The sequence below is a fragment of the Homalodisca vitripennis genome, chromosome 5 (genome assembly GCF_021130785.1).
Source record: "Homalodisca vitripennis isolate AUS2020 chromosome 5, UT_GWSS_2.1, whole genome shotgun sequence".
Taxonomy (NCBI): Eukaryota; Metazoa; Arthropoda; class Insecta; order Hemiptera; family Cicadellidae; genus Homalodisca; species Homalodisca vitripennis.
In genome coordinates, this window is record NC_060211.1 from 159336926 (window position 1) to 159348247 (window position 11322).

The window sequence follows — 11322 nt, forward strand, 5'->3', positions numbered from 1 at the left end:
CTGGGTCACCTTATTTCCACCCGGGGCGTCTGCATAGATCCAGCTCGGACCCAGGCGATCAGGGATTTTCCTCCTCCCAAAGATGCAAAGGGAGTTGCACGTTTCGTGGGAATGATAAATTTTTACAGGCGTTTCATACCCAATATTGCAGAGTTGGCTGCTCCTCTTAATCTGCTTCGCAAGAAGGGTGCTAAGTTTGAATGGGGGTGAAACACAGCAGACGTCTTTTCAATTGTTGAAAGAAGCTGTTATGCAGCCTCCTGTGTTGGCTATGCCGGATTTTGGTCGAAAATTCGTCTTACAAACTGATGCGTCCTCCTTGGCTATTGCGGCGGTGTTGTCTCAGGAGGTGGATGGCGTCAGGCAGCCAATTGCTTATGCTTCACGCACATTGACACCCTGTGAAAAAAAGAGTTCATCTGTTTATGAGCTGGAGTGTTTGGCTGTTGTGTTCGGGATAAATAAATTTCGAAGGTTTTTAGAACATAAAGTGTTTCTCCTTGAAACCGACAACCAGGCACTATCTTGGCTCCTCGCTCATCCTCGTCAGCTTGGGAAAATTGGTCGTTGGGTCGTTCAAATATCTTCCCTTAAATTTACTGTGCAACATGTGCGTGGCACGCAAAATATCATTGCCGATACGCTTTCTAGGATGTACCATACTCCCGGCGACCAACTTCAGGATTTGGAGCCGGTATGTGGGGCTGTGCTGCTTGACTGTCCTCTGGCCTTTTCGGATATCCTCCCTCATCAACTAAATGATCCCGAGCTGGCCAATATTATCTGTGAGCTTCAAGGGGGAGGTGCCCACCCCCCGTACTTTCTGTCCCAAGGTACCCTTTGCTGTCGAGCTAGGCAGCGGGGGAAAGCCCAAATTAGTGCTGCCAAGTCTTCTTGTACCGATGGTCTTTCATTATTTCCAAACTTCTCCCGTGGGCGGTCATTTAGGTATACATAAAACCATCGCGAAGATTAGGGACCTCTTCATTTGGAAGGGCATGGATCGGGACATTGCGGCTCGAGTACGGTCATGTCAACTGTGCTCGTTAAAGCAAGCCCTCCCAGAACGCTAAGCTGGGTCTGTTGTCATCTGAAGTGGCGGAGAGAGACCTCTGGAGAAGCTTTTCAACGACTACGTTGGGGCTTTCGCTCGTAGCAAGTCAGGTAATAAGTTCCTGCTTGTCTGTGTAGATGCTTTCTCCAAGTTCGTCTGGTTGTTTCCGTTACGAAGCGCCACAGCTCAGCTCACGACTAAGGTGCTCCGTACCAATCTTTTCCAACATTTCGGAATTCCCGCCACTATAGTATCCGATAATGGAACTCAGTTTTTGTCCAATGAATTCAAGAGAATGTGCTTTGGGCACGGTATTCGCCATGTGACGACTTCGCCTTACTACCCACAGCCCTCCCACGCAGAGCGTTTTAACCGTAATCTGCGATCAGCCCTCATTGCTTTCCATGCTAAAAAACACGAGACGTGGGACCAAGCACTCCCTTGGATTCAATTTGCTTTTAACACAGCTGTTCATGAAAGTCACAAGGCGGTGCCCTTCGAGTTGTTGTTTGGGTTTCCACCCAACAACCCTTTGGCTAATATTTGGAGGATTGGGGACCTTCTGCCACCGCCTGGTACTCCTGATGTTGCTAGCACTTGGGCAGCTGCCCGGCGAAATCTTTTCAGGGCTAGGGAATTGCTGAGGAGGAGCTGAGGAGGAAGTATAACAAGGGGCGTGTGGCTAACCCTTTCCGAGAGGGGGAAATTGTATATTGTAGAGCTCATCCGACCAGTTCGGCCGTGGACAAAAGGGCTGCAAAGTTGTCTTATCGGTGGACAGGCCCCCACCGTATCTTTAGGTTTCTGACTCCGGTGACGGCTCTGTTGGGAGATCCCCAAACCGGCAAGGTTTATCGAAAGGCACATATTTCTCATCTAAAGCCTTGCCGGGGAATTCCTTAACTGGGGAGAGCTTCTTGAGTTTCCTTGTTGGAGAGGGGAGTCTCCCTTTTGGGGGGGGGGGTGTCTGAGCCGGGTCAAATTCTCGTACCCCTTTCGGTTTTCCCGACTCTTTTTTGTTATAGTGTTTTATTTTGTTGTTGGTGTTTGCTCTCGTTGACTCTTCGAGGCTTTGGTGTCGTCTGCGACTGGATCGAGAGAGTAGCGACTTTCACTTCTGTTCAGACCATTACTAGTGAAGTTTATTTTGTTTTTACCCTTTTATTTAGTTTTGGGTTTTGTTTTGCCCCAAATGTCTGGCTAAACACGGCTGTGTCAACTGACGAGGTTCACGAGCTCCAGCTCCAATGTCCGCCTCTCCCATGATTCTTGGGCCGGGTCCTTACACCGGTGCCATGGCGGGCTACTAAGGTTTTCCTACCTGAGGACATTATTTCTCTGTGATACCGTGCTGTGATATTGTCTCAGTGTGCCTGTTATTTAAGTATTGTTATCCAGTTTGTTATCTAGTTTTAAGTAGTTAAGTTTAGGTTAATTATATCCTTTCAGGAACCCGCCCTGTGCCACAGGACTCCGGGTGATTTTGGCTTGTCCTGTTTGAAATTTGGCGCACTAAATTCTATCTAACTTAAATTTATAAAGATTTTTAATTTTATCTATAAGTCTGGGTTGACCACTTATAGTTTTGTTCTCCAGGTGCACCTGAGTAGGCAACCTTTCTGGGTAGTTTTGTCTGCGTTTGTCCCCTTGTTTTTTTTTCTTCTCAAATATATATATATTTTCATTATGGCTGGCCATCCACGTTCTTTCTTTGCCTTTCCTTGCTCTCTCTCCGTGAGTCGGGCCCCGCTCCGCTCCAATGGGAGCACGTTCTTTGTTAAGCTAGCTTGGTACGGGCGAGCGGAAGCGGGGTGTGGCTCAAAAGGTATTTATAAATAACGTAAATAAAATGTATTTGTTATTTACAAGACAATAGTGTTCAGGACCGTGTGTAACTGATCGTTTTGTAATATGAGATTGGCATATAGGGCAGAGAAATTAATACGATGTCCACCTTCATCGTACGTTGTTAAACTTCCACGTGCCATTGCCCGTTGATATCGATAGTTAGACTGATGAGTACTAAACGACATCATGGCTTCAGCTTAAAGCTCATAGTAAGTCAGTTGCAATAGTCAACATAATCAAATAAGTTCATAAATAGAATATAACCAGTGATAAATACGCCTTTTAATTTATTCGAAGCTTAAATATTCCATCACTGATCATAACGTATGTAAACCACAAAAGAACACATACCGCAATGGACTTTGTAAGTAAAATAAATCTTAATATACAAAGTCATAATGATTCTAATTAATAAATTCTATCTTGCGCGGACAGTATTGAATATCTTAGTTTATAACCGAGGGCTATGCAGTCGGTGTGGAGAGCCATCTTAAGTACACGAAAACTTCAGGTAACGAGGCCCAAATATTTCAATAAGCTTATTAATTAACCAATGTTTGGTATCTGTGTCAACCGGAGGACTTTGATATTACTGTTGAATGCATTAATAACTTCCTATAGATATCATGTGGAGTCAAAAAATGCATCCCAATAAAGAGTTGCATGGAGTAGGTTCGATGGATTTGGATCCCAATGAAAACCTTCCGAAATGTAAAAATTATAATAATGACACTAAGCTAAAGAGAACATTCAACGAGAGTAAGTTCACCGTGGAATGGTTTGTGTTAGTCTGAACAAGAGCTCACTTCCAAGCATTAATTTGTGGTTTTATATCGCATGGTAAGGAAAGTTAAAATGAGATACTTTCTCTTCAAAATTGTTTGTTTATTTACTTGGCTTTATAGGACTTGCAATGGTAGTTTTATATAGTCTTCTGTCCTCTAATTGTTTCAACTAATATGTATTAATAATAGAAACCGTTTCTTCACTTCACAAAAATCCTCTAAGATTTAAAATTGAATATAATGTAATGCTTTGTTTTGATACAAAATATTGCACTAGAAAGATTTATGTGACCTAATTTAAAGTAGTTCATGAAATGTTTATGCAGTTTTGTTATCAAGTCCAGGAACGGTGTGATGTTACACTTAGTAAATTCAGTGTGACAGTTCGGCAAAGTTTCTACATTAATCAAAGTTGAAGCTGTTGTCCGAGTTAACTAGTAAAGTTTGTACACTCGTTATACAGGTGTTTAGTTATACGCGATGTGACTACCTATCTACTCAACAGTTATATCTATGCATTATGTATTATACCCTTCCTCACCAGTCGAATAAAGGTACATTTCTTAAGTTTTATCTTTAAATGTTAAACTTAGATTAAAGAAAACTTTTACCATTTGTTTACTAATAATTTATTTTTAAATTTTAGAAACTTCATCATGTAGAAACCTTACAATACTTAGATGAATAAAGTCACAGAGATTGTCTTTAAAATTGTACGTTTTTGACAAAGAACTTTGATCATTTTAATTAAAGTTCTGTGTTGAAATTAAAATGCATAGCCTACAAAAAACTTAAATGAAATCTTAATATAAGAGTAAATGAACATGAGGTGTTACATTTACATATTTATTTCCAACAATTTTAACATGCCATATTATGCGGTCTTTAAAGATGTAAAAGGGCGTGTAATTTTAAGAATGTTTTAGTACTGAAAAATATATTAAGATTACACTCATATAAAGCTTATATTGTGTATTAAACTAGACTATAAGTGTTAAATGTTGGTAATGGCTGACATCCTTCAACATTTGTTCAATAAATATAGCCAACGAAGTTTTTAAAGTAATTTTAAGTCCTAAACTGTAGTAAGTGGGCTTTCAATAAAAAAGTAAAATAGTAGTAAAATGCCTTATAAGTTATATAAGAAAATTTTAAAATATATGTCATAAACTAAAATCAACTAAAAATAGTGTGTGAGATCACTAATCTCGAGAACGTATGGATCAAATTGAGCAACTTTTTTATAACGTATTCGTTCTAATACGATACAGGTAAAAAACCAGAGAGTTGACAATTTACCAGGAATATTAAGGCATCCGAAAAAAGGATAATATGTATGCCTCATAATTCAAATTTAATTTACTTTAACCAGATATTAACGTTTTAATTCAAAATATAAAGAAATATTACGTATCTTGGTCAGAACCAGATGGTCTCTAGTCTTCTTCATTTAATAAGCACTGATGATGGAAACCGTTTATTTACTTCAGAAAAGAGCTCTAAGATTTCAAATTGAGTATAATATAATGCTTCTGTTTTCTATAAATTATATCGCACTATGTGGCCCAATTTTAAATCTATCATCTATCGAATATTTATGCAGTTTTTTTTTTTTTTTTATCTAGGAACGGGGCGAGGTTACACCTAATACATTCATTTTGGCAGCTCGGTAAGTTTCCCCAAGAATCTAAGCTATATTTTTTTTAATTAAATTTTTATAATATATTAATTATACAGTCCTTGATCAGTATCAGATGTTTGATCCGTTTTATCGAAACTAACCCGAAGAGTCTACAGCTGTTTAATGTCAATAGATATTTGATTATGAGGCATAACTATTAATATTTTTACTAATTACTTAATATTCCTAGTAAACTTTCCACTCTTTATTTTCTTAAAATATGTGTTGCATGTAAATTTGAATATGTCCAGTTTTTCTCAATATTATTGATTAGCAACACATTTTGCGGTTATTTTTTTATGTATAATACAATCTATAATATTTTCCTACATAATGTATAGGGTATTTTACAATTTAACTCAATCGAATATCTTCATCCATATTAAAAGTCACGACACCATAGAAAGAAGTAACGTCTATATTTAAAATATTTTTTTCCTTAGAGATCTAACAATAGGCTCCACTTCCGGGACTTAAAATTAACAAAGACTTTATTGTTACTTTTATGGTCAGAGTGTTAAGACCCAAGTGTCTGTCCGAATTAACCAAGATGCAGGTCGAGGATTTTATTTTCCAGTCATTCTTCTCCTAATACATAACATTTAAAATTAAATATCATTATTTAAACTATAATTAGTTGTGTAACAGTTGTATATGTACAATTTGACGTCGTTTATTATTATTAAATTTTAAATAATATTTGCTTTATATTTCATTTCAAAAATGTATCCTTTGCAACTTAACCAATACTCACCAATTATAAGAAGAAAGCTGAATCATTACTCACCTGAAAAATTACGTAAGCTTAGTACATATTATAAACAAAAAAGCTTGTCTACACATTAGCTATTATTACAAAGGGTACTACAGGATATTGAGTAAAACTAAACTAACTCTTCCAAGTATGATAATAAAATTTCAGATTTTTTTGCTACATTTTCATTTAGGCTACAGTTTGGAAACCCTTTTTGAAACGCTCCCCCCTCCCCCATCCCACCATGACTTTGAACAATAGCTCATGGCAGTTTTTGTTGCCAATTCCCGACGTGAACAGCTTCCTAAAAGAAAAGTCTCAATAACACGTACTACGTCCGAGATCTGCAAATTCGTGGCCGCCATTTTGGATTGGGACCACCTACGGAATTTCTGGAAATGGCATTCAACTTGCACTCCTAAGAGCTATCACAAAAGCCCTTCACTTTGGTAAAACTTCAGCCGTTAAGAATCGCTGCGAATCATCTATTTCCATTCGTCCATCATCGGCACCCCAAACCAACGACAAACAGCACACAGCAAGTTTTAAACTCAGACCTCTCCGGTGGACCATGTCCAATAGAAAAACCCTACGCCACACCCACTACCTCTCCTACACGAGAGGCTCGTGACGCCATCTCGAATAGCTCGCGAAGTAAGGGAGCTAGCAAGCCGTACCCAGCGGCAACCCAAGGATGTCCTCTATGGCGCACCGATCCCCCCATTCTGGCTTCTGCGGTCTTACCGTCTGAGCTCCAGTCTGAAAGGGCCAATTTTTACCCCTCTCACCTCTCCACCGTGCATCTGAACGAAGGTCCAAGGTATAATAAACGAAATAAACGAATGCCATACGGTTTATACATTCTCAGATGGTTTTTGATATTTTTATTTAACTTCAAAATGGCTATGGTAAACTAATCACTGAAAAGCGATTTCCATGAGAATCTGCAATTCCCCAAATTTCAATGTTTTGAATAAAAGTATTACAAGTGTCTTCTTTAAATTATTTTACTATTATTATTTTCATAAAAATTTACGTAAATGTATTAATAATATTTATGTCATTAATTTAGAAATTGTATCGAAAATATTTGTAATTATCATAAAAGTTAATTCTTATATCTAAATAATATTTTAGGTATCAATTGACATATGTTTTGATATCTAAATTAGAATCATATAGTGAAGAGAGAGGAAACTATAATATTTAGAACTCTAAATATCTTAAATATTTCCGCCAAAATCATTAATGTAACAGCACTCTAGTTTTAGACTTCAGTGATAACGCAGAGAGCACGAAGTCTGCGGTAGTTGCGGTTTACAGCGTAGGCTGCATTGTCGAGTTTAGTTCCAGATTGAAAGTGGACTTCGCTAAAGTGACTTCGTTATTAACTCTATCCATTCAACTGTAGGCTTTGCTGGTGTAACGATCTTACCTGTACAACCGCAATACCGATTGGAAATAGACTGATATCGTCGACGGACTCATCTTATTACTGAATTCAATTACATATTTTGGAAATAGATTGATATTTATATTATCGGTATATAAATCAATATTTGAAATTTAATAAATGCATCATAATAAAAGTGCTATTTGATAATATGATAATATTTAATGTTGCAATGATAATAAGTCGGCTAAATTTGGTATCCCCTGTCTTGAGGCTAGAATTGAAATTAGCAAAACTCTTTTTTATCAAAAGTAAAGACTTGTACTTAATTAAGCATAGATAAGGACAATAATACCTAATAATATATTAGGATAATATATTATCCTAATATCTTAAGATATTATGAGCTGTAGAGAAACTACTTTGAATTTACCTTATAAAATCAACGTTAAATCTGAAACTCTAATGGCCGATATATATTTTTATATAGTTTTGGTTAATATTTAATTTTACATGTTTAGTTATCCAAATTGTTTTTATTCTAAATTTTACACTTTTAGAATATTTCAGATATTTCATTAGTGTAGGTGATTTTGGTATTGAAAATCAAATAAAAGTAAATAAAAAGAGTTTCTATGTGTATTCTTTATAGCTCAGAAATTAGACATTAACCTTAATTATTCGGCTAAAAATAAGTTCGTAAAGGTGCTTGAGGTTTAACACTGTTCTTAACGGGCAAGAAAAGATAGCCACCAGTAGAGCCGGATCTTAACTGGGTAAGTCAGTTTTTAAGGAATCCTGTTTTTATAATGTGCAGTAGAATATGTTTTTTCCTTTTTAAAATTAATCCTTTTCCTTCCTTGGATAACTAACCCACGCTGTCCTAATGGTACCTAAAATGTATACGTTTGTATGCCTTATCGACTGGTTTAACCTCGCAGTACCTAGGGTGAGAAGATAACTAAACGGTTAGTTACAATTTCTCCCAGGGGTGACACCGGTATTGACCAGGTTAGTTAGCAGTAGCATCCACTAGCAGCCCACAGTAGCTTGTACGTGTTATCATGTTAATTGCACAACGTGATCAATTACACTATAGGTCTGTAATAAATATAATCCAATGAGAACAGTTAATCGTTTAAATACGTACGAATTATTTTCCTACTTTAAATACGTAATTTACTAAAAATTTACCTTAATAATTATTAGTTATGAAAGAAGCGTTAAGTGTTTTGTATTTGTGTGATTAAATATAAGTGTTTTATATAGTTGTTAAAGAGAGCAGAGTCCACACACAAATAATTAGTTTTATGATATAGTTCATTATTTAATATTGAGCGTTATGAAACTTTTTCTATAACTGCCTGTCTAACTATACACAAAAAATCTTAAGATCAAACTAAATTATAGGTTATATATTTTGCATCAACCATCATTTCTGAATAAGCACCATCGTTTAGGATGATGGTGCATATCACAGTCGCCATGGGATTTTTCTGAACTCTAGTGAAAACATTTACGTTAATCTTATGGATATTTATGAAGGCCAAGATTAAAGCACAAAACAAATTAATTTGCAATCTGAGTACAATCATATTAAATTTTAAAATGTGACCTATTACCTAATGAAAGAGAATGTCTTGAAAGATTGGAAAAAATCTAAACGAAGGTTACACAATACATGGTGTGGTGGACTTCTTGTGTATATTATTGTCAGTGTGTTACAGTTTACTATACGCTTCAAATACAGTTAGTTAATAGAACTGTAAGACGGTTTTAAACTTTAAAACTATGCAACATTTACAAATTGATTCACTCACCACAATCAACTGGATAAAGGACGATCATATACGCAAATTAAAAAAAATATGCTTACCATTACTAGTGAAAGTCCTTAATCTGTCTTTACTATCTTCCATATATCTAAGTTACGTTTATAAAATGATATGTTTGAACTGACAGAACAAGTTTTGTGATTATAAAATATATGTAAGTATTGGAAAGGACTTGAAATGTTTTGTAAAAGCAAGAAATAATTGAAATTTAACCCGAAAAAAACTTATTATTTCAAGAATAAACTGAATAACCAAGTTTTTGTACTGGGATTTTGATAAAATTTAGGTAGAATAAGAGCCACATTTATGTATCAAAATATAAAGGGGGCAATTGTACTATTTTACTTAACATAGCATAAAGTGATCCTGTTGGAAGCTCCAGTACCTACTATACCTTATACAAAAGAGCTATCCATATCTATCTCTGTTAATAGAGTTTTCTAACATACTAGGGGTTCTGTTAGTTATAGAATTATATACTAGGTCACAATAAATTTGTATAAAGATTTTGATTTTTCGTTTAATCAGTACACAAAGAACTTCAAACAGCCAAACTTAGAGCAACCTCTCACGTATTACGATAGAAGTGGTTTAACAATGCACTTAACATAATCAGTACACTTCTTTCGAGAAATTCCAAACAACTTATTTCACGTTTCATCATAAGAGACGGTTCATAATTTACGTAACGAATATCTTCCCTTGAAACGTGGTGATGTATAGGTTACGTTTATCATTTACTTACCTAATTTTATAACTTATTATTTTTAATATTACGTATTTTAATATTAATACATTATTTTAACTGGATATATTTCACCTCTTTCTTTAGAGTATACAATAGTTTTGTCGCACTAAAGTGAGTAGATGTAACCAGGATAATGTATCGAAAGGGACACGTGAAAAATCCTAACCAGTTATTGTGCTACCTAGGTTTAATTGTCATTATCTAGTGCGTATGTCATGCAAAATAGGATAGACTAAAACTGGATGATGTACCTAAATTAATATGTTCTATGTATAGTGTTAACCAGTTACTGTTCTAGACAGTTTAATTCTTTACTTGGCATTCTCTTGTTCGTGTATTATAATGCAGAGGATAGACGTAGTCTGGATGATGTATCTAAAATATACGTGTATACGTGCAATGTAAAATGTTAATTGTGCAATGTTGTTAATAAAATTATTATAACATAAATGTACATATCTGTTTGTGATTTCAATTATAACAATGAGTTGGAACGAAGCTGGCATACTGTATCACGAGCATATTTATTGTATGGAAATTAATCAAATATTCAACCGTTAAAATAAGGATTACCATATATTCTCCGATTTAGGTACTTCTAAAACATGGGTTTTGAATACAGAAACTGCTTCTTCAGGTGTAGAAAACCGTTGTCCACGTAGTTTTTTCTTGATGTTCGGAAACAAAAAGAAGCCATTAGGTGCCAAATCAGGGCTGTACGGCGGATAACCCATCAATTCAATGTTTTGCCAAAAACTCCATTGTTTCAGCCGATCGGTGGCAGCTCGCATTTTCATGATGCAGAATGATGCGTCTTTTCTTTGACTTTTCCCGAAGTTTCTCAAAGACTTCTGGCAAACAAATAGTGGTGTACCATTCCGAATTAACCGTCTTACGTTGCTCTAATGCCACAGTCGCCACATGACCGGTTATCCCGAAGAAACAAGCAACCATTTGCTTTGATGTGCTTCTTCCACGAACAACTTTGGTTGGATTTGGCTCTTCTTGAAAGACCCATACGGTAGATTGCTGTTTTGTTTCAGGATCATATAAGTATATCCATGATTCTTCACCTGTGCAGATATTATTAACTGCTTTTGATGCACCTTGAGCGAATTTCAGCAACATTTTCTTGCACCAATCAACACGAGCATCCTTTTGCGCGTTTGTCAGGTTATGCGGTATCCAACGTGAACAAACCTTTTTCACATGCAAATTTTCATT

General features: G+C 35.9%; 1 protein-coding gene across 1 annotated transcript; it reads left to right on the forward strand.

The window, feature by feature from the left end:
- Window positions 1-250: 250 nt before the first annotated feature.
- LOC124363682 lies at window positions 251-1709 on the forward strand. Its single transcript, XM_046818942.1, has 2 exons — window positions 251-948; window positions 1097-1709. The coding sequence occupies exons 1-2, from the start codon at window positions 251-253 to the stop codon at window positions 1707-1709; spliced, it is 1311 nt and encodes a 436-aa protein (XP_046674898.1).
- Window positions 1710-11322: the final 9613 nt, after the last annotated feature.

Excerpts from the sequence above, each read along its gene's own strand:
- LOC124363682 (XM_046818942.1), top strand. The coding sequence starts at position 251 with ATGCAGCCTCCTGTGTTGGCTATGCCGGATTTTGGTCGAAAATTCGTC. Across the intron at positions 949-1,096 it reads TCCCGTGGGCGGTCATTTAG|TGGCGGAGAGAGACCTCTGG; the intron begins GTATACATAAAA and ends TGTCATCTGAAG.